General features: G+C 36.5%; 4 protein-coding genes and 1 pseudogene across 4 annotated transcripts; 3 read left to right on the top strand and 2 right to left on the bottom strand.

Moving 5' to 3' along the window:
* The first annotated feature begins 127 nt into the window (after window positions 1–127).
* On the top strand, window positions 128–5,363 carry LOC141824065 (tobamovirus multiplication protein 1-like). The gene is made up of 11 exons (XM_074711298.1): window positions 128–333; window positions 1,419–1,509; window positions 1,590–1,642; window positions 2,191–2,283; window positions 2,380–2,451; window positions 3,106–3,178; window positions 3,258–3,303; window positions 3,383–3,446; window positions 4,452–4,505; window positions 4,626–4,703; window positions 5,054–5,363. The coding sequence occupies exons 1-11, from the start codon at window positions 169–171 to the stop codon at window positions 5,144–5,146; spliced, it is 882 nt and encodes a 293-aa protein (XP_074567399.1). The 5' UTR covers window positions 128–168; the 3' UTR covers window positions 5,147–5,363.
* Window positions 5,364–5,897: 534 nt separating this feature from the next.
* Window positions 5,898–8,489, top strand: LOC141824502 (protein BOLA4, chloroplastic/mitochondrial-like). Its single transcript, XM_074711805.1, has 2 exons — window positions 5,898–6,061; window positions 7,804–8,489. Exon 2 carries the CDS (start codon window positions 7,845–7,847, stop codon window positions 8,388–8,390), a length of 546 nt encoding a protein of 181 aa, XP_074567906.1. The 5' UTR covers window positions 5,898–6,061; window positions 7,804–7,844; the 3' UTR covers window positions 8,391–8,489.
* A 581-nt stretch (window positions 8,490–9,070) lies between these two features.
* On the top strand, window positions 9,071–14,293 carry LOC141824604 (uncharacterized). The gene is made up of 6 exons (XM_074711919.1): window positions 9,071–9,236; window positions 10,626–11,216; window positions 12,146–12,246; window positions 12,838–12,921; window positions 13,015–13,125; window positions 13,954–14,293. The coding sequence occupies exons 2-6, from the start codon at window positions 10,637–10,639 to the stop codon at window positions 14,002–14,004; spliced, it is 927 nt and encodes a 308-aa protein (XP_074568020.1). The 5' UTR covers window positions 9,071–9,236; window positions 10,626–10,636; the 3' UTR covers window positions 14,005–14,293.
* Window positions 14,294–17,538: 3,245 nt separating this feature from the next.
* Window positions 17,539–19,418, bottom strand: LOC141825591 (polyadenylate-binding protein RBP45-like; annotated as a pseudogene).
* Window positions 19,419–20,393: 975 nt separating this feature from the next.
* LOC141824923 (putative protein S-acyltransferase 14) lies at window positions 20,394–25,889 on the bottom strand. The gene is made up of 7 exons (XM_074712271.1): window positions 25,524–25,889; window positions 24,644–24,890; window positions 24,445–24,536; window positions 23,235–23,358; window positions 23,046–23,131; window positions 22,905–22,970; window positions 20,394–20,805 (listed from the first exon to the last, which is right to left on the bottom strand). Exons 1-7 carry the CDS (start codon window positions 25,731–25,733, stop codon window positions 20,686–20,688), a joined length of 945 nt encoding a protein of 314 aa, XP_074568372.1. The 5' UTR covers window positions 25,734–25,889; the 3' UTR covers window positions 20,394–20,685.
* Between the last annotated feature and the right edge of the window lie 1,103 nt (window positions 25,890–26,992).

Consider the following 26,992-nt stretch of genomic DNA (forward strand, 5'->3'; position numbering starts at 1 on the left):
CAGCCAATGCTTTGTTGTTCCGTAGATATCGGGTCTACCTGAGGGCAAAAAAAACCATGTCCTCACTTAACTCCGTTTTTATCCCTCTCTCATCGCGACAAACCCTCGTCGCTGGGGAGGATCCACTATTCGGTTCCGAGAATCTAGATTTCGATTCATACTGGTCCCATGGATCTCGGAGGCGGAGTGATTTTCTCGACGGCGGCGGCGGCGAGATTAGCGGCGTCGAACTTGTCGAGTTGGTGGGACGAGATCAACGAGTCGCGCAAGTGGCAGGACGGCGTGTTCTACTTCCTCTGCGCCGCCTACGCACTCGTCTCCTACGCCGCCCTGGTTACGATCCTTTTCCTTCACTCGCTCGCCGTATATTTACTTTTTTCTGCTTTGTTTTTCATGTTTAAGTTGGTAATTTATCGCTGGTTGGTTGAATCTTCGCTGTCTTTCTGTGTTTGAACTTTAGCTGATTCATCTAGATATAATATGAGTTTGATGCTGAACTATACAGACCGGAAATATGATTTCTGAAAGAAATTAATTTGTGTTTAGTTTGATCTTACCGTCTACATGTTTGGTTGCCTGTATTATTACCATATTATGCATTTTAGGGAGATTTGAGAAATTGCTATAATAGTTCAAGGTTGGTTTTAATGTTACTCAATCCACCGCTGCTGATACTAGAATTTCAGAAAAGCAGACACAGGAATGATTTATTTAAGGGCCAGTAAAATGTTTTCGTAGAATAATATTTTCCGGACTTTCCAGTGTTTGGCGTAATGTAAATCATGGTGTGGAAAATTTTCTGTTGGTCAACAGAAAATATGAGCATTTTGTGTGAAGTCAAAGCCCACGCTGGCACTATTCCAGCCTCCTTTGCCCTCCTCCCTCATTCCACGAGCCCCATCTTCTCTCCGTCATCTATCAGAAGTCTCCTTTTTCCTTACAGCATGCCCCTCCTCCGCCCTTTATTTTTCCCCACTGTGCACCAAGGAAGGGGGAAATTATTTTCCATGGTGCACCAAACATAGAAAATGCTCCTTTATTTTGTTTAACAATTTTTGAGGAAAATTATTTTACACTGACATAATATTTTACATGAAATGAACAGTCCTTAAGATTTCTTCTTTTTACTTCAGAGACTTTTATGGATTTCTAAAACTGCATAAAGTTTCAAATCCTTTATTAACATCAGAAGTGCTAACAAGCACCTTTTTGTGTAGACATGTGCTAGTTAATTGAGGTTGATGACTGTATTGTTTACTAATATATGCTTTTATAGTGTCAACTGGCACTGCTCATTTAGTTGCCTGTAAATATGATTTTCTCTCTTGAAATAACTGTTATGAAGTTAACTTTGTCCAAGATTCACCAGATTTGAATTTATGTTAGGAACTGATTTCATAAACTTCTGGTGGTTTCAGGTTCAGTTGATTAGAATCCAATTACGTGTGCCCCAATTTGGTTGGACAACACAGAAGGTTTTCCATTTTATGAATTTGATTGTGAATGGAGGTGAGCAAACAACACGATCACTTATCTAGCATAGAGGCCCTTGCCACTGTATAAGTGCTCATACATTAATCTTTGTACAGTGCGTGCACTTGAGTTTGGATTTCACACGCAAGTATTTCTATTCAGGCCCAAGGTAAATGAATTGGAAGATAGTCTGGAATTCTATTCACCATAAGCTCAACTACAATTCATATAAGTATCTGTTTTGTCCAAGCCTTCAAGGTAATGGTGTAAGTTTAATTTGGCTACTAAATAGAAGGTGAAAAAAAAAAAGCAAATAAAACTAACTAGAAAGTATCACCAGTAGCATCGTCAGCCTAAGATTTTATCAATTTGAAATTCCCTATATGAGTCTTCAAGTTTATTATAAAAAAAAGTCCTTTAAAAAATGTTAGCTGTGGTGTAAAACATTCATTACTTGAGAAAAATATGGTCATAACATAGACATTGATTTTGAAAAGTCTTATGGTCAAGGGCTTTTGATATCTGAACATCGATTACAGTCCTCTAGTTCTTTTGGGTATGATCGAATAATTATGTATTCACAATCACATCTTGCAGGTATGTTTTCTTTGTTAGTTCATAGCTGTTTTATGACTTGTGTAACGTAAATACAACAAAAGAGATAAACATATTTACTTTGGTTGGCAATCAATTTAATATTTTTCTTTGTCCATCTAGGTATTTACTATAGCTCTACTAGATCTTCCCAGTCTGTTTTTCTTCTCTACGTATACACTGCTTGTGTTGTTCTGGGCAGAAATATACAATCAGGCAAGTTAGAGGAGCATCTCCTTCATCTGTATGAAAATGCATTGTGTTGGTAGCATGCAGCTAAAATCAATCAGATTTTATTTCTTGAATTTTCAGGCAAGAAATTTTTCAACGGACAAAATAAGGATTGTGTACATTTGCATCAATACTGCCATTTATATTTTCCAGGTTTGCCTTATCCTTCTTTCAGTCATTTCCTTTCTTAATTTTTCTTGTAAAATTTTGATTTTTTATCATGTTGCTTTGGTCTATGAATATTATTTATTTATTAAGATAATTGAGGAGAATTATAGAGAATAGAATTTATATATTAATTTTACTGATTGTAAAAAACTCATGATAGAATGTCTATATTTACTTTTACTGAATTTATATAGAGTGCCTTGTAAAACAATCACAAAATCTTTAAAAATTTTAAATAAATTGGATGCAAATATGGGTTGTTGGCCCACATACCACTCATATTCTACGTCGAGTCATATATTTTTTATAATAGCTATTTAACACAAGAAATAATTTTTGACTCCATTTTTATATTCCAATCAAATGCAAAAATAAATAAACTACTTTCTTTGAGAAATGTTTCATTTTTCATTGAAACAAATGATGGCTAGGTGGTCTTTGCTATGTTTTGCAATAATTTAGTGTGTACTTTGTATTGGATAAGTTTTCATTAGTTTCTCTTAAAGAAATGTTGTGGAAGTTAAGTGACTCATGAGAAGAAATAACCAAAGCACCTAATCAGAAATAAGTTACTACTGCAATTCATTTTGTATATACTGACTTTATCTCAATGTTAAATGGTTATCTACAATGGACCAGGTCTGTATCTGGGTATACTTGTTGTTAAGTTACAGCAGCATAGTAGATTTATTGGGGAAAATCTTTATAGCAGGTAATCTAATCCAGCTATCCTTTATTTTTCTCCCTTTGATTCTATCGTTATAATTGTGCTTATGCTTCTGTAATTTCAGTGGTTTCATTCATAGCTGCACTTGGATTTGCGATTTTTGGTGGCAGGTAATTACTGATATTTTTTTCCTTTTGAACATCTTTATCAATGCGAGTATCAATGTGCATTATTTATGTTTCTGGATAGGCTGTTTTGCATGCTGCGGCGATTTCCAATTGAATCAAAAGGGAGGAGAAAGAAACTTCATGAGGTATTTATTGACACTTAAATTGAGTTTGAATATTTCTAAAAATGTATGAAAAGTATTGCCTTTTGTCAATCTTTTCAGTAGTCATAAGAAAGACGCCATAAGAAAGAGCAACCAGTTTTCTAAAATTATTTACTTATATTGTTATTTGACAAACCATACAAAATAAGAAGTTAAACAGATGGACTGTCAGCTAGGAATAGTATCCAGAAGCTTTTGGATTTTTTTTTGGAAAATAATTACCTTTTTTCTCTTTTTTTTCCTGCATAGAGGAAAATCATAATTGCTATCTAAATACAAGGTTTAAAGTTTTGTTCTAAGCTGAATTTAGTCTCTGTCAGAACATAATGAGGAGGTGGGTGGGGTGGGACCATGGAGCATTGGAATGAAGAAGAGCTCGCATATTTTGGATGGCTAGGGAATCATGTTAAGGTTATTGGGTTAGGTGTTAATCTTTTCAGGTTTAGGCCGTAGCCTTTGTCCCACACCTCTCTCGTTTCATTGCATCCTGAAGAGAAGTAGACCAACATCAGCAGGCAGCAAATCGACAGTGAGCGATGGCAAGAAATTTGTGCTTGTGCTATGTATCGCCTGTGTTAGTTCCATTTCAGTTTCAGTCCATGAGTGGAATGATATGTTTCATCTATGACAGCTGAAAAGGAATGGCCTTCCAACCATGCCTGAATATGTTAGTGTTATGTGTTTTAGATTCCTAACTGTTCAAATCAGCTCAATGGCATCAAAAACTGGCTCAAGCAAGGCGCAACCATAATTTGGGACAAGAGCATTGTCACTAGGTCTTGCCTAGTCTTCCTTTGAATGAATACATGCCTTAGATCAGCAATGAAATGATATTTATGATAGCCTTTTTATTTTCCGGAACTGAGCTCACTTTACTGGATGCTAACGCCGGCAATTCATATCAGCACCAACGATGAACATCTGATTATGAATAGCTAGTTACATTCTTGGATTTCTCACTGATCAGGAATGTGAAATCTGATGCAGGTTGGATCTGTCACCGGCATATGCTTTGCATGTTTTCTTATCCGATGCATTGTGGTGAGTTGATGGGCCTTATTCCTTTCATTTCGTTGTTCTGAAAAATGCCCAAAAATGAATGCATAATGCTGCTTGGAGTGTCAGATTTGAAAAAAATTTATCCATCTTTTCTCTTTGTAGGTTGGACTGTCTGCATTCAACGCAAATGCCTCTCTGGAGGTTTTGGATCATCCCATTCTAGACCTTATATATTACATGGTATGTTTAATTTATCAGTTTCATAAATTAGCTTATGGTGATATCCTTCTGATATTGTGATTCTCGATGTGGTATGTTTATTCAGCTTATGTTCATATCAATCTAGTACTGTGATTCTTTTTTGACGCGGTATGTTTAACACTCATTTGTGAATTTGCTTTTGACCTAATCCATCTAATATTTGATTCTTCTTTGACGTGGTATGTTTAACACGTTTGTTTTGTAAATTTGCTTAAGACCAAATCCATCTAAAACTATATTCTTTTTTTTGACATGATGTGTTTGATACAGTCGTTTCAAAAAATAGATTATGATCACATCTATCTAATACTGTGATTTGTTTTTGATAGCTGACCGAGATACTTCCCTCAGCGCTTGTGCTTTACATACTTCGTAAGCTACCTCCAAAGCGAGTATCGACACAATACCACCCTATCCAATAGTGGGGGAACCAAATACCATTCTGAGCTTGGCATTGTGGGCTTCTGTTTATATCGGAGACAGTGAAAGGATGGGGATGATGAACAACATTTGATTTATTATTGTTTTCCCATAATATCTCTGGATGCTTGATTCTTGAATCAAAACGCGTGCCCAATCTAATTTGGTGAGGTCCACAATTTGAATTTTTTTAATTAAATTATGTTTTTATTTTTTGAAGATATGATGGCGTACCAATTGAAAATGATGAATTTGTTGTTACTGAATTTTTGGCTGGCTAGATGCAAACAATAATTTCTTGCTATTGGTTTGACATATTCAATCGTCATAATATATGTTTGTCTCAGCTATTCAAAACTGATTATCTGAATCATTTCACTTCAAGCAATTTGATAAATATTTAAATTAATTAAATTGTTCTATTACATAGTTAATGATTTGTTAGAATTCCTTTATTTATTTAACTCTTCTTTTTTTTTTTTTAACTCTTCTAGTTTAATAGATTTAACTCTTCGAACTTACGCCTTGAGCACGAGAATTGTATCTTAATCTATTTTTTTTTTTAAAATAAATATTAGAAGTATGCTTATTTAATTTTGGATATTAATTTTTTTTATCCATGCACTTGCAATTTCTTTTTTGTTATATTACTATTATTACTATCATATGTTGTTTTCTAATAGTTGATTCTTAAAGAATGACGGTAAAGTAAATAGCTACAACTCGAAGGTTACCCTGGTCCGTCTCCCTGTATCCTGTAGGATTGGCACCGTCAACTTCCATCTTTCCATTTGGACTCCGCCTTCCTCCCCTCATTCCATTCAATCTCACAGGAAGCTAGGGTTTCCAGATCATAGCTACGGATACCTTCTTCAATCCCCGCAAAACGCAGATCTACTACGCCGCTCCAGATCAAGGTCATTCCGAGTTCGAATTTATTCTTTTGCCCTAACTGTTGTTTGTTCTCGCTAATGTTGATTTCTTTAGCTCAGATTTGGTCCAGACCTTGAATATTTCGATTTTGAGTAGTCTATCTTTCTCTTTTTATTGCCTTCCTATTGCTTATATTGCTGCTACAATCAGTCATATTCATAAAACGAAATTCTGGGAATCAGGTGTTTTTTTATTTGTCAAAAGGTGATCTATGTGGTAGCATGTTTATCAAGATTTTTGATCGAATAAGCTTGGTGGCTGAATTCGTAGACATGTTTCTTAAACTTATTTTGGTCAAAGTCAGATTTTCGAGTACAATACTCACAGGATTTTACTCCAAATAGTTTCCTTGTTTTAGATGCGAATTTTTTTAGTGTCTCAATCTACTGGCAAACTGACTTCGATGTTTGGAGATCACTATAGATATCAATAGCACGGTTTAGCTATCTGCTCTGTGCAGTTTAAGTGAAATTTATCAATCAATGTTTTGGGAAATTTGGTTTCCCCTTTTTTAGGGACGTGTGATATTATATGCTTCAGCCTTTTTGATTTATTGAGCTTGGTTGCTGAACTAGTAGGAAAGTTTCTGGAGGTTTTGTGGGTTAAATTCACATTTTGGTGGATAATTGTGCTCCTTCTGCCAATCGGCAGGTGAAACTATAAGTTTCTTCCATGACAACGGGCATGGAACTAAATTAAAAGCCTTGCTCGGTTGTTTCAAGCCACCACAAGTACTAAAAGCACTATTCCATTGTTACCCTCTTTGTACTTTAGAATGAGAAATTAAAATCATGAGTACTGAGGATACTATAATTAATATATGATTGATTTTCGTCTTCTTTCTACTTGCTCTAACAAAATCATCTTTCTTAAGGTTTCTTTACTCGCTCTAACCAAACAAGAGGAATTAATTTCTTCTCCTTTATCCAAAAGCACTTCCAAATAAGGGAATTTTCCCCCCTCTTGTTTCTTTTATTTTCTCTCCTCTATCATTTTTTTTTTCAAACAAGAAGTTGTTCTATATGAAAGAAATTCGTGTAAAAGCCTAAACCAATCCTTTGTGTCCCTAACTTGTCCCTCAAATTGTAACTCATTGATTATAATTAGAAATCAAGTTGTGACATTTCATTTTAGTTAAGTTGTGGGCTAATAAATAAGCTTGATAAAATTAGATGAGTGACTAAGTTAAACATGTTGGACCGGCAGTTGAGCTTGACAAATTGATGAGTCACGTCTCTTATCTAAGCTAGTTGTAAAAATTACTATTAGTGCAGTATTATTCTTATTGCAATGGTTAGGTGTTGGAAAGGGCTACTTGGTGTAGCCATCATTAAGCCTCCAAATTATTATTATGGTTGAAGGTTATGAATTGACTGAGACGTCAAAGACTCAAACAGGGGATTGTAACACCTAAGCTTAGTGCCACATGAGTTATAAGTTAATAAATAAGTTTCATAAGCTTACATCAGCGGACTGCAGTAAAACATTTGACTCAGTGGTTGGATTTAGCAAGTTAATGATATAGTTCTCTTATTTGAGCGGATCGGGACCTGTGCCGTGTCTGAACTTTTGATATGAACTCATCAGTAAGGTAAATAATTGGTAAACGGCTTGTTTCCATCATTATATGAACCGATTAATAGAAATTACCAGAATTTGTTTCTTTTATCCATTTTTGCATTGTTCTTGTGCTATTGGCATAATCTTCATTGTGTTACCTTGCAAGGCTGGGCGAGAGGTATCCATAACATAAGAGCAGGTCCAACCATGGTGATAGCAATTTCTTCTTCTACCTTCTCAGTCAGCTCCCACTTCCTTCAGCGCATATCTCCCATCACTTTCTATTGTAATCCTGCTGTTTCATCACCAAAAATGCTCTTCCGATCCTCAGCAGCTTTTCCCCTCTCCAGTCATCCAATGAGCCAGACCTTGCTGTACCTCTCCGCCCATTCCATCGAGCTTCAGAGCAGTGACGATTGCTGGAAACAACGAAACATTCACAAGAGGAGGTTCAGCGGAGTAGTGCAAGCCACAGAAGTGTCCCAATCCGGCTCCATTGACTCCCCGATGATGCAAGCCATGGAGAAGAAGATCAAGGAGCAACTAGATGCAGATGTTGTCATCGTGAAGGATGCCTATGGAGATGGACGACATGTAAGCATCGATGTTGTCTCAAAGGCATTTGAAGGGCAGTCCTCCTTGAACAGGCAGAGGATGGTGTACAAAGCCATATGGGAGGAGCTTCAGAGCACTGTGCATGCTGTTGATCAAATGACCACAAAAACTCCTACTGAAGTTGATGCAGAAAATTGAAACTTAGGGCAGTCTATAGACCAGATGAACATTTAAAAGCTTTTTACGTTATACTTCGAGCTGTGTGACATTATAATGGGATGCCCAACAATTTTTTCATCGTAATGGTTCCACTGTTGAAAGTTAAAATTGATTTTTTTTATAAAGTAATTATTGAGCCAGATTAAAGGTCGGTCGATAGCTAAAAAATCCACTTTCTTATGATTACAAGTTCAGTTTTTACGATTTAACAATAATTGAATAGAGGTATTTTCTTTTACAGTTTTAGAATTATTAAAATATCTTTGCCAATTCTCAAATTATCATCATTTTATCTTTGGATCAATAATATCATTACTGGGTGGAATAATGGCTGATTAAACACTTTTAATCAATAATATCATTCATTGGTGTAATAATGGGGGTGTAGTACACACTTCTTGCAAAAAAAAGTGTGTAGTACACACTTCTGATCAATAATCATCATTCCATTTACTTAAATAATAGTGTTAGTAGTTAAACCTAGATAGAGCATTTTAATATTCTAAAAATTTTAGAGATATTTTACTAATTCTAAAATTGAAAGGGCTTTTGAAAAAAAAAGAAGCCACAGAAAATTTTAAGTGGTTGCAAAGTAAATATCTTCCATGCGAAGGATATACAGGTCAGCATCTCTCTTGCTATATGATGAACTCCGTCAAGGGAACTTCTGCTTTCCTCTTTTTCTTCTCGTAGAGGAGAAACTACACGAATAGGACGGTGGTTCGCTTCCTCTCCGTCGATCTCTAGAAGTAGCTAGGATTTTCCGATTATTGCTTCCGCAAATCCTACCAGATCCAGATTTCGTCTTCGTGCTTCGAGTCGGGGGTGAGTTCCAGTGCTGATCTCGTTGCCCTACCGGTTGTTTGTTTGCCTCATTGTGATCTGCAAGTTTCGATTTGGTCGAGATCTGGGCTTTCGAAGCTGGAATTCACTAAAATGATCGAATAGATTGCCTTCTCTTGTTCGCCTCGTTTGTTTCCTTTGTTTTTATATATTTGTTCTTCGCAGATCTCAGTTGAGTTCCCGTACTTGTTGTTTGTTTGAACAAATCTCGATCTGCAAGCTTGAACTTAGTCTAGATCTGGACTTTCTCAGTTGAAATTTCACTAAAATACATTGTCTCTTGTTTGTTCCGTTCGTTTCCGGTTGTCTAGATTTGTTGGTGAGGTTAGAGAGTGGTATCGATTTTCTAGTCGGCGTAACCAATTTTATGAGATTGGATTGTTGTGTTTAGGTTTTAGAAGGTGATTTTCAGGGGATTATTTTCATCTTAGTGCGAATCTTGGCCCAACCTGTCGTTTGTTGGCACCAATATCGATCTTCAAGATTGGACTTAGTCGAGATCTGGGCTTTCTCAGTTGGAATTTCACTGAAAATGGTTGTCTCCTCCTGTTCGTTTCACTTGTTTCCTGTTGTTTAAATTGTCTGTTCAAAGAGGTTAGACAGTGGATGTCGATTTTCTAGTATGTATGGACCAGATTTTTGTTCTCGAATTCGTGTGTTTCAGCTTTAGAAGGTGATTTCCGGGCATTATTTGAATCGTTGTGCTTGTTTTCCCTACCGGTTGTTTGTTCGTCCTAATGTTGATCTGCGAGCAGATCAAGCTTGGAATTAGTCGAGATCTAGATTTTCTTTGTTAGAATTTCACTAAAACAGATTCTCTTCTCTTGTTCATTTTGTTTGTTTCTTGTTGCTTAATTTTGTTGTTGAACGCAGTTAGACAATGGACTCGGTTTCCTATTCTGTAACTAACATCTTGAGGTTATATTTTTTTTTTTCAATTTTAGAAGGTGATTTGGGAAGCATTATTTGCATCTGTTGTTTAATCGAATGATCTAGGTTTTTCAAGAAGTAGCACTGTCTTGGATGATTCTTGTTGGTGATTGGTGATGTTTAAAACCAGAAAAATTTTCTTGGGTGTTTATATCCACATGTTAATAACAACTTTGATTCTTATGCATAAGCTCTGCTGTTTGGAGAGCATTATAGAGATGAAGATGACTAGCTGATCTGCAGTTTAAGAGATATTTTTTTCTCTTTTACTTTGTTGATTGTGTTGTGTAGTTAGACTGCTCATCACAATTAGATGGCTTGTTTTACTTACATTAACAGTAAGGTTTGTTAAATCATGGACAGAATGTTTGTTCTCCTTTGTTTTTGTTGGTTTGTTGTGTAGCTAGATTGGTTGTCACCCTTACTTATCTAAATTGTTAGGTTTGTCAAAGATGGATAGCCTCTGGAAATTGGGAGATGAATTCCGAGGTCAAACAAAAAATTCAGAGGATTATCAATGGTCTGTTATGACCTCCAAGCTGGCTGAACTGACAAGGTCAAAAGTTGGCCGCCAAAATAATTTGGACTACCCGAAAAATGTTATTGAAGCTAAAGCATACAATAAGGTTGAGTTCCATGAGGATAACAAACTCGATAGCATCAATCTTGGACTTATGAATCTGGATCTGAAGATAAATGATGCTTCTGTAAAGAGTCTCTTCCATGGTGCTTATGGCATGAGCAATGCTTACCAGAAAAACAATGCTAACGAGTTCAATAGCTTCAAGTTGGACTATATTAACAAGTATGCTAAGAACTCTGCCAACAAAGAAATCAACTACAATAAGAATGATAGTAACACTTACAACAACATCCATGGCAACAGCAACTGCAACAACAATGCTATTGTTGACAAGAGGTTTAAGACATTACCCTCAACAGAGATGCTCCCTAGAAACGAAGTTCTTGGTGGTTATATATTTGTTTGCAACAATGATACTATGCAAGAAGATCTCAAACGACAACTTTTTGGTATGATCTTTCAGCTTTGATCAATTTGTGAATCTTGGTTGTGCTCTAACTTGTGCAATTATTTTGCATTATGACATAGCTAAAGTATTATTTGCTTGATGATACATCCAGCTATAATCGATGAATTATTCTGGATACAACCCTAGGTAGCCCCCCTCTACTTAAATATGAATAGTATTAAGTATATGAAACATTACAAGTAGACCCCTATAACCTTACATATTTACATAAGGCACATTATCTTCTGCATGTTATTAATTTTACTTGGAATTAAGAACCATGACATGTAAATTTAATTTATGCTATCTGTTACTTGTGAATATCACATGGAAAGATACTTTTTTTGCCTGTTTAGGCTGATTGCATATCTAGTGTTATGTCATTCTGGTTTTTTTTTTTTTGCCTACTGTAAAACTTGTCAGAATTTATTCCTTTTGGGATAAACATGTCCTGTAGTATCTTATTATTTTGAAATAAGATCAAGTCTATACCACTGGCATTTCGGTTTTACGAGTACAAGATTACAACGGGATTCCAGGTCATAGTGAACTGCTTTTTCTTACCTTTTTTCGTGCTATATTTTTCCAATTGCTATAGGTCATTTTTCAATCTGTATGTCAAGCTAGTGAACTGCTTTTTCTTACCTTCTTTCGTGCTATATTTTTCCAATTGCTATAGGTCATTTTTCAATCTGTATGTCAAGCTAGAAAACCGTGTGCCATCAATTACTCCTAAATATTTAGATCAATTACCTGTAAATACCCATCCCATCAATTACCTGTAAATGCTTTTATCTACTATCTAAGTGTTGAAGGTTTCATTTCTGTTAAATTTGAGTTACTTTTACATTTGTGTAGCCACTTCATGATGGGCAATTTATATTTCTATTCAGTTAAAAAAATTTCAGCTTTTTGAAATTACATTTGCAGGATTACCTCCTAGATACCGTGACTCAGTCCGTGCCATTACTCCAGGATTGCCCCTCTTTCTCTACAATTATACCACTCACCAATTGCACGGGATATTTGAGGTTTGCATATTTTCAAATAACCTTCAATATTGAAGATGTCTTTAGGTGTACACTGTAAGTTTTATTGCCTGTGGCAGAAGCAATGCAGCAGTTGATATAGGGTATACCATACACCTCGTGTTTTATTTCTTCAAAGCATACTATCCTATGGAGGTGATGTGGGTGAACCTTGAAAGCATCCATCATCAGCAGTCCCACTTACACCCAGACCTTCCTCTTTATCCCTTCAGCTCAAACCTTCCACATAAACTTCACATCAGTTCCAGATACACCACCATTTCACCTTGCCTCAAACGCAACCTAGATTCACCAAATCCAACACATCTCTGATGAGCAGCTAATAACTTGGCCAAATTACATCTACCCTGGGAGCCTTGCCTTCTCAGCATGAACTCAACCCCCCTCACAATCTCTCCTCACGTACTGCTCTACCTTCATTAGCCTTGTGTATCTAACCATGCCAAAACTAAGCCCTATTAGCAGACTCCACTATTTGTTGTGATTTGATTGCATCAGGATGTTTTAGTAAGAATATTTCAGTCAAATCATGGTCATGTTTGCTTTGTTCATGTTGTTTTTTGTTTCCCATAGGCTGCGAGTTTTGGCGGCTCTAACATTGATCCAACAGCTTGGGAAGACAAAAAGTGTAAAGGCGTGTCTAGGTTTCCTGCACAGGTAAATCATGGTCGAGACCTACCTAATGAAAAGTATTCATTTTCCTTGCATCATATTCTACATTAAAATTCTCTATTTGGTGAAAAATATTAGGTGAGGATTCATGTTAGAAAGCTTTGTAAGGCTCTCGAAGAAGATGCATTTCGGCCAGTTTTACATCATTATGATGGCCCAAAGTTTCGCCTTGAACTCTCTATATCTGAGGTAATGGTTGATTCAATTGGTTATGCTTTCATATATGTTGATATTTCTTCTTTCCCCTATTTGCCATACTAGAAGTGATTTTTTGCTTGTGGAAGAAAATTATGGTGCATTTGTTTCATAGGAATAGTTATTTTATTTCCTATAAATTTCCATAGATTTTTTTTCCTATTGCAGAAATGAATTCAAATGCCAATTCCTAGGAAATTGTAATTTCCTATTTATAAGGTATGGCTAATCCTCATCCTTGCATCTTTCAAAGAATATACCCAAAGCGGTGGAGTTGGTTAGGCTGAGGGATTCAATTGGCTAATTAGGTTAGTTGAGCCAGACAGACCAGTTGGAAGAGTCAGCAAATTGGACAGGTCAGGACTGATATAGACAGTTGGGTTAGTTGGGCAGACAGACCATATCCTAATGGCCCAAGCGGGTTGGTTGGGTCAATTATGTTGATAGGGTTTGGAAGGCCACATGATGGACCGGGTTGGGTAGGTGAGCTAAATGCACAGTTAAAAAGTTGGACGCTGCTTTTCTCAACAAAATTCTAATTGAAGTGAATGAACAATTAATTTAAAATGTGAAGAGACAATAGTCAAATCAATGCCATCAACCTCTTGCTATGTTTACCTCAGTAATGTGTATTCCTATTATTCAAAGTCACCATATATTAACATAACTTACCAGTAAAAGAATACTGGTTTGTTAAATCAATGTAATGTACGTTATTGCTATTTGCTAAACCACTCCGCAATCAGGCAGTGTACGTACGTTATTGCTATTTGCTAAATCAATGAATACTGATTTGTGTTCCTCTCCTATTATTGTGATCAGACTTTGCAGCTGTTGGACTTGTGTGAGAAAGAGGGGCATATAGGGCTCTAACTAGCACAATCTGTTTGAAGAAATCTCAATCCTTGAGGTGCGTAAGACGACAATGTGTTTCTATGCCTTCAGGATAAGCAGTAATATAGGTTATTGTACTGTGATTTGCTCCTCCATGCGATCCATTCCGCTGTGGCCCGTGAAGATAGAAGGATGCCTAAGGCCAGCCAGGTACGAAGGAGGTTTAGTTATGTATTACGTACTTTTGTATGTAAGAATAAGGGGTAACATTAATAAATGTGCACCAACGATGATGAATTCCCCGAAGAATGTGGGAACTTATATTCTCTGGCTGATTTGTTCTTCTCTTGTTGCGTATCGATGGTTTGTTTTGCCACGTTTGCTCTTACTTTGTTGGCACTTGATGCAAAAATGCCGTATGTTAATTGCTATTTTTTTCCCTTTAAAAACTCAAATTAGTTTGGGCGTACAGAAACAGTCGAATATTCTCACTAACAGGCCGCATTCATAAGGCAACTAATGTCTAATTTCGAGCCCATCAATTAAAAGTAGCTGATCATTTACGACCCATTAGAAAACACAATTGGGCCGGAAATAAGGCCCAGTAGAGGATATATTCCGCAATCGTCCATTAGGAAACAACACTAGGCCAACACAATTCAAAACCCATTAGTAGACATTATCAGGCTAACGTATGGTCCATCAGTGGGAAATATGGCCTAACTACAGCCCCTATTGAGCCGAGATGGACCATTAGTGGGCAAAATTCGGCTAATTGAAGGCCCAATAGTGCGTAACAATGGCCCAGTAGCTGGGGAGGTTGGGTTGGTTCCCCAGAACATTAATGGACAAATTTGGGCCGCCTACAGGCCTATAATGTACAATGGCCTCGGTTGATCCGTACTGGCGACAAATTAATCAACAATATTGGACCGTTTAACCACCCAATAAACAACAATATTGTCGCTTGTTTGGCATACTTTTGCTTCAACAAAATTTTATTTTATAAAATTAAAAATTTTAGCAGTTCAATGTTCGGCTCCCACTCTTTTGATTTCATTTTTATTATTAATTTCTCAGATAAACACGCAGCCCATGTACAGTTGCCTTACAGAAAAAAACAATAAGGTCTTTTAGATATGGAATAAAGAATCAGGTGAACATTCAGATGTTTAAATGAAATTGCTCTGCGTGGTCCTTGTCAAATGGTGGTATATCTAGAGGAGCGGATAAAAGATCTGGTTAAAAGACTAAGGCTCAGATATGGATAATTCAGCTTCTACAAAGATATGCATAAAAATAATATAATACACAATTGGCCAAACTCTTTTTACATGAGTGGCCACGGTGGAAAACACTTTTACCTTCCAAATTGTTGAATCACATAAATTAACCTCATATACAACAAATTGTTCCAGATTCAAATATATCTATATCAATGCAGAGAAATCTTCCGATGGCAATCATTGTTCCTTGATATTCCTCACGAGTAATCTAAAGTGGATATCAATCCCATAAATGGAAGATTGTATTCCATGAACTAACAAGAAGATGGACCTTAGTGGTGTTTAGAATGGTCCTTAGCAACTCAATTGACAAACAATGCACTGTAGTTTTTACAGACTTTTCTTTGCGAGAAAATAGCTATAGATATTAGTGCATACCTATACCATTTGTCCATTGTTCATCAAGTAAAATATACCATGAATATGACGTGTATATATTGCATGATGAATTTAAAGGGAACATCAAATCAAACTAAAATCTAGAGTACACAGCTGACCTTAAATATTTGGGCACAACTTAATAATGATGACGACTATATATGTAAAATATGATTAATCATAAAGATGAGCCTTCTCTCACAACTCATTAACATATCCACACTTGTGAAATGCATAATTGCAAAGGTGAACAAACAAAAGCTCAAACAAAAATCAGATAAATGTTGAAATTTTACTTCGATACATACGCTATTTAACAATTAGTTTACGTTCTCATCATTTCTGATAAATTTGAAACAAAGTCTTATCTTGTATAACGTTATGGGAAATGGCAAATATTACGAGGAAAGAGTCTCAGAAGACACAAACCAACATTCTAATTCATACAGTAAATCATGTCGTAAAAGAACAAAAAAGAATGCATCTCTTATTAAATTGGCAAACACCTGTAAACTTGGATCTCACAGTTTCATTTGTGTATTGGACACATTCAAAATGGTAGCCGCATTAAAAAAGTTGTAGAAGAATAGTTAGAACAGTTGACAAGTCCAGCTAGATGATAAAGAGGTAGAAGAATAATTAGATTAATTGAGTCCCATTAGATGATTAAAATACAGAATAAATGAAGATGAAACTAATAATCATTGAAGATAACAAGGAAAACAAACTTTGTAAATTCATCCATCAGGGTAAATAAATAAAATAAATAATTGATGTAGCAACCTAATGGAAAATGTATCCAAACATGTAGCAACCTACAAAATACAAGTTGTTGACTGAAATTACTGATCCAATTAGTAACAGGCTCACCAATAGCAGTGATGCTTCAGTTGCCAGCCATTAGAACCAACAGAAAGGAAGCTGCTCAATAACTCTGCTATATATAAAAGTTTTCTAGTAGCCATAAGAAAGTGCCGACAATACGAAATGGAGCCAATGATGTATCTGAGTTATTGAGTATTGACCAGGCAATGCTTGTAACAAGTGTCTGTTGTAACTAATGTTTCTGATAGGAAATTATTCTAAAACACACTTGAAGCATAGGGTAAAAATAAGGCTACCTGAGACTATCTGACCTGAGTACAACTTACAAGATCGCATCCATGCAGTTAAACAATGAGCCAAATCATAAACTTTCAGTGAATTCAAGAATAAGATTGACAAATCAGAACTTATGATTCTTCAAAAAAGGAGATAGAAGAAAATGTAAACATAAGATTGTAAATAGATTCTCCTATATAATGTGGCAAAAGAAATAATAAGCTTGATCTATGAGATGCTTACATCAGCAATTCTTGAAGGCTCATACTGAATGGGAAATGACAATTCAAGGCATACAAATTTAATGATAGATGTAAGAAACTAAAGGAATTATAAAGGAAAGGCAAATGGGAACTTGAAAAAGACTAAAGTTAGCTTGCATTGGTTCAATTAAAAATTGTTTCACATAAAGCCAAAGAAAGGACCAAGAATCGAATTAGTAGGTAATCAAAACACTGACCTACTGGTACACCTCAGCTGAAGTAAAATCCAAGGCCTGAATTCAGAGGCATAGCATCCTGCTTTGAGACAACATGAATTTCTATACAAGTGTTCATATGCAAACTAAGTGTAGATGAGCCTAAATTTCAAGAAGCAAAGTGCAGAAGGAAATGACTGTACGTGAAGAGAATAAAAGATGCTTATCTTCAACATTATGAAGGAAACAAAGTGTCTTAAGAATTTTTTTTTTAGCATCTTCCAATATAACTCTAAGCATGGAACTTATGTAATTTAAAATGAACTGACTAAATTTGCAACTAATCAACAAAGAAACCAATTGGATATAATATCCCTGCAGAGTCCTGTAGAAACAATATGAAGTGTAACATGATAGTATTAGTTCTAAGAAACATCACGTTCCTGCATACCATTTTAGGGGTATTGCTGTTGGCTACCCAAAGCCTTCCTGTTAGCAGCAGGACCAACTCACATGTTTCACGTTGAGCAGTAAACTCCATTCATCTCAGCCAATGCTCTTGTCTATTCATTCAAATCAGCAAACTTAACAAAGCCACAGCCTTTGGAATGCCCAGTAAGTCTATCAGTGACAATTTTGCCACCTTTAACTGAGGGGTAGTGGCTCTTGAATGTCTCTTGCAACAAACAATCAGTGACATCTGCAGACAAGTCACTAACAAAAATTGTATAATCAGCACCATCTCCATGCCTCTCTCCCACTCCACATGATGCCTAATTCAATAGGAAATCTTGTTCAGCAATAGCAATTGTTTGACCATCATAAGTTTGAAGAACTCGTTCAGCAGACAGGCGAGACACAAACTCAATAAAACCATAACCCTCTAATTGCCCAGTCTGCTTGTTGCGAATAAGTTTGATTCAAACAACCTGCATATAAGCTAAACAAATCAGAGAAGAAAAAGCGCACATCTAAAGATTAAATAAATAAGATCCAATTCAAGTTACCTGCACAATCATTAATCATTATCCAATTCCACAAGATGAATCAGAAAAAAATTGGGACTTGCAAGAACAAACACATTGCAACCAAACATTTTACTACATTTCATTGTGTTGAAGTGCCATTAATCTCAGAGGGCAACTACATGAGATGCAACAACAACAAGAAGCCATGAGTCCCAACTATCTGAGCAACTTCCTGAGATACTTAATGGTAAAATGGATAAGTGGAACAATGTACTATTTGATGGTAAAATAGCTGAGTTACACAACGTTCATAAGAATATAACTAAAAATATTGATAAGAATGTGAGGCTGAGAAACAGGTGATGATTTACAGAACAAGGTGTGTTTTATTTGCTAGCAAAGCACATCAGTCACAGTGAAAATGTGATCTGTTTTCTCATTTGGACCTTCGAAGATCTTTGTTCAATCATTAGTCCATAAACTTTAACCATTAAAAATTCAGGTGCAATACTCTTCTTATATCGTTGCTCCCAGTTACCATGTGTTAAGTATATTTGAACTTGAACCCAAGCTAAATGCAAGGATGATCTTAAACCATCAGTCTAATTATAGAATTCGTAATATCACAAATGCATTTGGACATTGTACCTTCTAGTCAACGTGCTTTGTGGTTTAGATTTTTCTCTTAATGTAAATAACTCATCAGCAACTTTACTTCTTCACTTAGTGAGTACGATAGGCTGCTTAGCCATCAGCGTGCCCACTAAAGTGAGCTAATGTTAACATATATTCTAATCTAAAGCAAGAGAGAGAGAGAGAGACCACTGCCGTATGAACAAAGCCGCTTAAATATATACTCGCCCATCTAGTACTGCATGTCGCCGATCCAAAGCGTGCGGATCTCATCTGACGATGATGACTTCGCCGCCATGACAGAAACCGAGGAAGGCACAAAAGCCTGATAAGACATCTGGGGTGGCGGAACAGCCAGATGCTGGTACTGCGGCAAGAAATTGAGAAACCGGCGGCACATCAGCGGAGGACTGGCTGGTAGTACAGCGGATGAGGTTGCAGCATCACGAACCACTGGTACGGTGGTTGCTGGTGGTGGATGTGGTGGTGGTTCATCGGTGGCGGCGCCATCGGAGGTGGTTACACGATTCCGCTGCCCGGCTGCGTCGTCTTCGAACCAAGAATAAAGAACTCGAAGACGTAGAAGGCAGTGAAGAGATCTGGCGATGACGCTCTTTCCTTAGCTGATTTGGAGACGAAAGCAGACGGGATGAGGGACGGAACGGAGAAAACCCTAAGCAGACGGTGTCAGAAAATTCAAATGAGAAGAGGGTCCATCAAGCATGATCCTATTTATTGACAGAATTCTTGATAACATTTTCCAGATTACCCAATTTCGCACCTTCCATGCTGGGGCCCACTCGTAGGATTTTAATCTCACTTGTACTGCAGTGCAAACGGTGTTCAGCTAGGTATATAAAATTATTTATAGCCAAAAGGTCGAATATTATTGCGCCCCTGACAGTCTATAATTTGCGGCTATTGGTAAACTCCAACGGCATTTTAAACTTTTCAAAAGATAAATTATTATTCAAGTTCGATCTAGCACGCATTTGAAAGCCATAGAATAGCCTTTCAGATCGATCACCGGTCCGAGAGCAGCCACGTGTATTGCTAATCAAAATGTTCTCCTTTCAGATCGATCACCGGTCCGATTTTGAAAACCAGAGTGGCAGTCTTAGATAGTAACTCGACCTAGGGCTTCAGCATGAACATTCACATCTTGCGATGGTCTTCCCCGGATGGACATCGACGCCAACGAGGATCTGGTGCACAAACTTCCTCCCATTAAGTGAGGAACGGTAAACATAACCTAAGAATGCTACAAATCTTCCTTGATATCCTCAAATAGTCTAAATATTTGTGCAAGATAACAATTACTTGAGAACAATCAAATTCTTGGGCGGATGCTATTGCAGTTTTCGTTTTTACTGCCGATTTACACTATTTCGGATGGACGAAGAGAAATCACCAAACTTGGATTCAGTAAGCCATTGTGGTTTGGAATTTGTCTGAAATAAGACTTGTGCCCTCAGATTCTGGAAAAAGGCATCCATGCTACCTAGTGTGCTTATTGATTTCGCTTCTTTTATATACAATACACTATTTCGGATGGATTGCGATAGGGAGACGGCACTTTATAAATGAAGATGAACTTTGATGGGTAAAATAAATTCATACTTTCTTGAGCACGACAAAAATAGAAGCCTACCACTTGTCAAGACATAAAAACTGACGCTAACTACATACATATATATATATTATCACAACAGTATAAAACTAACAATTCTAGAAAACAACTTTTCAATGCCATACATCCACTAATGTAAGTTTCTTTGGCCTTTAATGTTAAAATTTTTGAAGGCGGAGATCAATGCTGGAGTGAAACTTGGTGAAGTTAGACGCATGGCCTCCAGTCAACATGTACAAACTTATTTCTCATGCCAAATTTTGCTTCCTGAATAATAGTTTTTGTTGCAAAGTTGAACTTTGGGAGTTAATGTGTATCAAGATCTGATTTGGTGGGGTATTCGAATCCTTGCAGAGCTGGCATTCTTCGCAAATCCTCCTCTGAGTATGCAGGAATGAACCAGTATTTCTTGTCAGTTCCAAATACCTGTCAAAGAAGCAATTGACCAAATGTTCATAGATCCATGTTGTAAACCAAAAGAGGGAGAGACATGAGGTCTGATGCGCATGTCAAATGTATTTGCCAACTCCTATGCATTACTCACCAAAAAAATACTTCATCCAGATCAATTGGTAAATCAAGACCCAAAAAGAAGGCCAGTGGTGTGAATTTAGGAAAGGTTGATTGAGGGTCTTCATTCAAGTGGCGACAGAGAAGAGGAATGTTGTGAGAGGCCAGGTGGGCAAGGAAAAGAGTTGGGTTGATCAGGTTCAACAACCAGGAGAAGCAGAAGGAAATTATGATTTGGCTGAAAAAAGATAAACACTATGGATACCATGACTGATCACCATTGAGAAAGACGAACTTTTCTAAAAAAATTACAGTCAGCTGACCCTTCAGCATCAGAATTACAACAGCGATGACATAGAGTTCCTAATAGCCTCCAGAAAATCTCAGTTATTCAAGTTTTATTTTACTGAAGAAGTCCTGATCTGATGGCCCTACATGTATGGGGAATAATCCAGTATTTCTTGTTGATTTTTTATACCTGTTGAGGAAGCAATCAACCATATGCTTATATATTAGTGTCCTATACAAAACAAGGGAGAGGTGAGTCTAATAAGCACGTCAGATGTATTTACCAACCATATGCATTACAATGTTTGACTAGCTGATCTCTAGTCAAACAAAAAGTCGATCCCTAACAGCTACAATTCTGGTTGATGCTCTCTGACTTATGCTTTTCTGTGTTGATCGACACCACATTGAATGTGACTTGCATTGTGCTAGCACCTATAAGGCTTTGGCAAGCTGACGGCATACAGGATCATAACACTGATACATAAGGTCATACTTTAGAAATTAAATTTTTTCCAAATTTTCTAGATGTTCTGACCCAAACATACAGCCAGATATAATCAAATCCATGCTAGCCACTCCGCCATCAGCGAGTTTAAACTCATTTTCTTGTACACAAATTTCAGTCCAATTGGTGTTAAAGCCTTGTGAGCCACCATAAGATTTTGAATTAGGAATGTATATCACCAATATCTGGGCAACAAGTAATCAGGACAAAGATCTTGTAGTAGAACTCTTTTGGTGCCTTTGGTTTCTAGGAATAACTAATTCTATTTCCTAAATTTTTATGGAATAAGTATTACTTTGTTTAGTTGCAAAAGAATTCGAAAATTTAATATTCACAAAATTGTGATTCTTTATTCACATGGAATAACTATTTATTGCACAATTCTAGGAATAGTTTTGTTTACTTTATTCTCATAAAGAAAGTCATAGTCTTATTTTATTCAACCCTTCAGAAAACATGAACTCTGAGCAAGCAAAATCGGTCTGGCAGAGGAGGCATACCAAGCAGAATACATGTCAGCAGACTAGTCGAGCCAAGTGAGCAGATTGAACTGAATGTGATGGGCAGGTCAAGTGAGATGATCAGGCTGGGCCATACAGTCGAGTAGAGCTGGACAGGCCAGAAATCAGTCAATCAAGCCATGAGATTGATTGGGCCAAACAGAGCCAAACTGGGTTGCATCATGGTAAATCAGTCTAGTCTGAAGTTCAGAGATGTTGGTCAGCCCGTTTGGACCAAATGAGCTAAATAGGATGGCCGGGCTGTACGAACTGGTTCGATTCAGGAAATCCATTATGTTGATTGGCAGATAATGCAAGCTAGACATGCTGGGAAAATATTTCATGCAGAGACAATTTACGATTGTGAAAAGTGAAAAATATTCCTCATACGTTCTTTATAAATTCCAATAAACCAAATATAAAGTAGTTATTTTATATCTATTTCATTCCATGAATAAAATATTAAATCCTATTTTATTCCTTATGTATGCCATTCCTTAGGAATACATATCTGATTCCTTCTTTATTCCAATCCAATCGAAATATGCCATTAGGTTCAACAAATGAAATGGCCCTAATGGTTGTAATTTGAGAAATTATATTTTCCATGACATAATTGGTGAAGCCAATGAGATGGATAGAAAAACTAAAATTAATGAAAATTGTTGGGTACCAAAAGTGCCAATGAAGCTGCTGATACAGGCAAAAGAACTTCTAACCTGTTCGAAATTCTTCTTTCGGCCAAGATCATACTCCCAATTTGGAGTTGTTTTTTTCTCATATGCCTGATATACATAACATAATGATGTTAGCCGCTGGAAATGCACCAAAACTGGCATTGCATTTGCAAAGTTACATACCTCAATTGTTGTTGTATTCTTCATTACTAAAGAGAGGTGCATGATCAGAAATCCCATGACACTTAATGCAAATGCCAGATTCAATACTGAAACAAAACAATCCTTGTCAGTACACTGAAAAGTGGAAAAACCAAAAAGATGTCCCAAATAAAAGTTACTATTTTCATAATAAAAATGAAGCATGCATACCAAATGCAAGAAAAGTAGTTGCGAGTGTTCCTGGTGTCCCGGGTATCTCCACATCTTTAAAGAAAGCAATAAAATGGGGAAAGAGTGAAAGGGTGACAAGAGATGTCTCAAGAAATGTGTAAAACTGCATCCAAAAGAAGAAATGGATAGTGCCATGGACCAATGTTGTCATCAAATTAAATCAAATCTTAATAGTCAGTATCTAGATTTAGGCACACAGCATCCACATTAAGAAGTTCCCTTTGTTTGACAAGCAAATTAATACAATTAGTTTGCATGTGCTGAATATAAATGAAAAACAAAATGGAAAATAAGGTATATATATTTAATCCTATGTCAATAGGTTCTCATAAAGATAAACATAAGAACCAGGTGAACAAGAATAACTCCAAGCAACGCTAGTTGCAACCCCTTCCTATTCATATTTTCTATAGGGAAAAAAATGTAAGAACATGATCAGCCTACAATCATCATAATTTAGTGAGTCTGTGCAAAGCCTATATGGATCGTATCTCTACATTGAACTCTGTGCAAAGCCTATAATTTAGTGAGTCTATAAATTAGTCAAATTTGATCTCTTCCTATTTGTACGTATGGCTATCCCATCAGGAATCTAGAACCTTGAATAATACAATAAGGGATGTGGAAAATGGAGCATATAAGCTTACCTATCTTGACATAATAAAAGGGTAACTAAGCTTCATGTTCATGTGCTTAAGATAACAAACATAGTTATTCCAATCCAAATTTCCCAAAGCTTGCTCTTGAAATCCTTTTACTCCTACCAAATTAAAATACTATTCATAGTAGCAATTAAAGATAATTTAGCCATGTGAAGAATTGGCCATAGTGCTGAGACTTGGTGAAAACAGACCCCCCAGCAAATTAATCATGGCAAGCAAGAAATCCCAATTTGTCATGCAATAAATTTGATCAAACCAAACTAAAAGTAGGATCAACTTATCTGGGAGCTTCAAAGTTCTAAACTTATTTATATGGCTTACACAATCAAGTAATGATGGCAAGTTGGAAAAGGAAACTATAAAATTAACATTTTAGATCCATCCAACAATGCGGCAAGCATATAGTAATATATTCACTAGAAGCATAGGAGGAATCCAATTTATGGCTTTTGCACTGGCAATTTTTTCAGCAAGAATCCCAGATATTTTAGCAAAATGAGATAAGAGACAGGAACTGATAAACTTACAAGAAAAAGTAGAAAGAACTTATAGTTTAAAGCCCCCACACAATTCACGACCCACACACAATGGTGATCCATCTTAAGTACACATCTACCACCTAAAATAAGGATTAATATCAAACAAGATGCAGATAGACAATAAAAACGAATGATAGAGAAATTCAGCGTACTTCTCATTAGCAGAAAATTAAGTGCATGGTCTTACAAACAGAACAGTGATGGCAGCGAGGTGGTTTCAACTGATTGCACTTCCTGCAGTATCTTATTTTTGGACTTCCTGTGTCTGTAAGAGGTCCAGGTTGTTGCAAATTTAGAATATTGCCACTGAACTCTGTGCCAGTTAACGGAGCAGTTTCTGCAATCTCCTCATCTACAGAGGGCTTCCAATTTGAGGGCACACTGCCAGGGTCTGTAAGCACCACGGAGAAATAGGCCCACAGAAGTAATCCCAACTGTGTAGCCAAATATCTTAGTAAGAGATGAAATGCACAGATATAACTACATAGATCGAAGAAAACAAGTTCTCCCTTCAAACCCTTTCATCCAACAGTTATCTTTTGGTAATTCCAACTAAGCAACCATGATTTTTCTCTTAATATGCAAAAAGTGATGGTAGATTATTCATAGATTTTTGTGTATCATTGGCTAAAATCAACTCAGATTTCCATGCAAGGTGGAGTTGTAATTTAAAGAAACTCGAAAATCTTATCTCATGTAAAATTTCGTGAGCACACAAAGGTTGGGATTTCATGAGCAGCCCAAAGCCTTCCGATAGAATAAAATGTTCATGCCAATACATGAGCTGAGGCCATAAAGTGTTAGCTAAGTGCATCCAGTGTTAACGATTCTTTTGAAGACCGTAGGACTTTTACTTGATCTAAATATGTTAGGGGCCATTTTCTTTCTAATCAAAGCTCTTTTGATTCTGAGTACATCGATTGTACATAAAGAAAAGATAATCCAGTTATCAAGAATCAACATCAACGTTCAAGGTAAGAAGCTCCTAATTAGCATAGAAACGCAGTTTTGTTTGCACGGATCCTTAAAGATATATAACCTAAATTTGAGGAACTCGAATCGAGTACCAGGATATGGAAAGGGACCAAGACCGCAAGAGAACGAAGCGAGCTGAAACCTCCGGCGAAGAAGGCCGGCCCGTAGTTGGAGACGACGACGGCATAATAGCTTGCGCCTACGACGCCGAGGACGACGAGGATCATGAGCGAACCGAGAGCCCGCAGCGCGGTACAGAACTTGAAGACGTTCCACGCCATGACGACCGCCCCAGATCTCATCGCCCGAATGGATCGGAAGGGGATCGTTTACTCGCTCTTCTCCGGACAATGCCCCTCCCCTTTGCTTTGATTGAAGGATCCAATTTTAGGGTTTTGAACGAGCATGGAAAAGGAATCGAAGGAAGGCGATCGATCCGGCGACGATGATGAATAATTGGACAGACTATTTGGCAGCTCGCTCAGAAACACGGCATCTTTTGTTTTAAACGTGCTCAAAAATTGTTTCAATTACCACGAAAAATGTTTCAATTTTCTAAAATACTAATTTACTAGATAAAATAAAAACAAATATATATTTTTAGAGAATACAAATAAAGGAAGGGGGGAAAAACTATAAAATTATATAATTGCGATGATAAAAACAAGAAGCAAATTATATTATCCCTCATCTCAACCCTCTTATTTAACATTATTATAAAAAAAATAATTAACAAATTGTTATAGTGTTAGTAGCTCTTTAGCAAAAAGTGAAATTCGTCATTTCAGCAATTCACACAATCGACTTCATAATTATTTGTGAAAAAATAAATTTAAAAACTATAATTAATCACAACGGAGAAGACATTATCTCGCTTTCGTCGAAATTCGATTCTTGTCCACTTCAACAAGTCTACTCTATCATAACTAACTCAACTATATCTCGAAAGTTAGCATTAATAGCTCTAAATGATAATTGAGAGGCTGAAGGAGAAAGGAATAAATTTATTAGAATAATAGTAGAAAGATATCGTATTGGTGCTGGCAATTGCTTTAATGACCAGTTTGATGTTCAAAAAAGGTATTGCTTCTCAAAAAAATATCAATTGGGGAAAAGAAAAGACAAACTTCCCAAACACATCCTACACTACACAAGTAAAGCTAAGTGACATGTGATGGCATTGATGACAGAATGCCTTCTCAATAAAGCAAGCAAATGAAAGAAAGAGTTTAACGAATCACATGGGACATATTTTTTCCCCCCAAATTAGTAAAACTAATTTGGGCAATGTTATATGATTAGTTAAGTTCGAGTGGACCAAAGTTTAATTAACTTCATGGTGGTTCCTCAATAATTTTCAATTGAAGAGTCACTCTCGGAGCCAGTGACAGCCAAGTTCCCTTCCATTTTCATAATGGAGTTGGGTGGCTGATCAAAATATAACTTTATTATATGCCTTAATAAATAATGGAGTCGGGGAAATTGATATTATAATGTAGCATATGATGTATCTTATTTTATGTTTATTTTTTAAAATTAAGTATTACATTTTTATTTAAAC

Source organism: Curcuma longa, chromosome 3, assembly GCF_044706935.1.
Source record: "Curcuma longa cultivar G26 ecotype Majalengka, Jawa Barat chromosome 3, ITB_CL_G26_1.1, whole genome shotgun sequence".
Taxonomy (NCBI): domain Eukaryota; kingdom Viridiplantae; phylum Streptophyta; class Magnoliopsida; order Zingiberales; family Zingiberaceae; genus Curcuma; species Curcuma longa.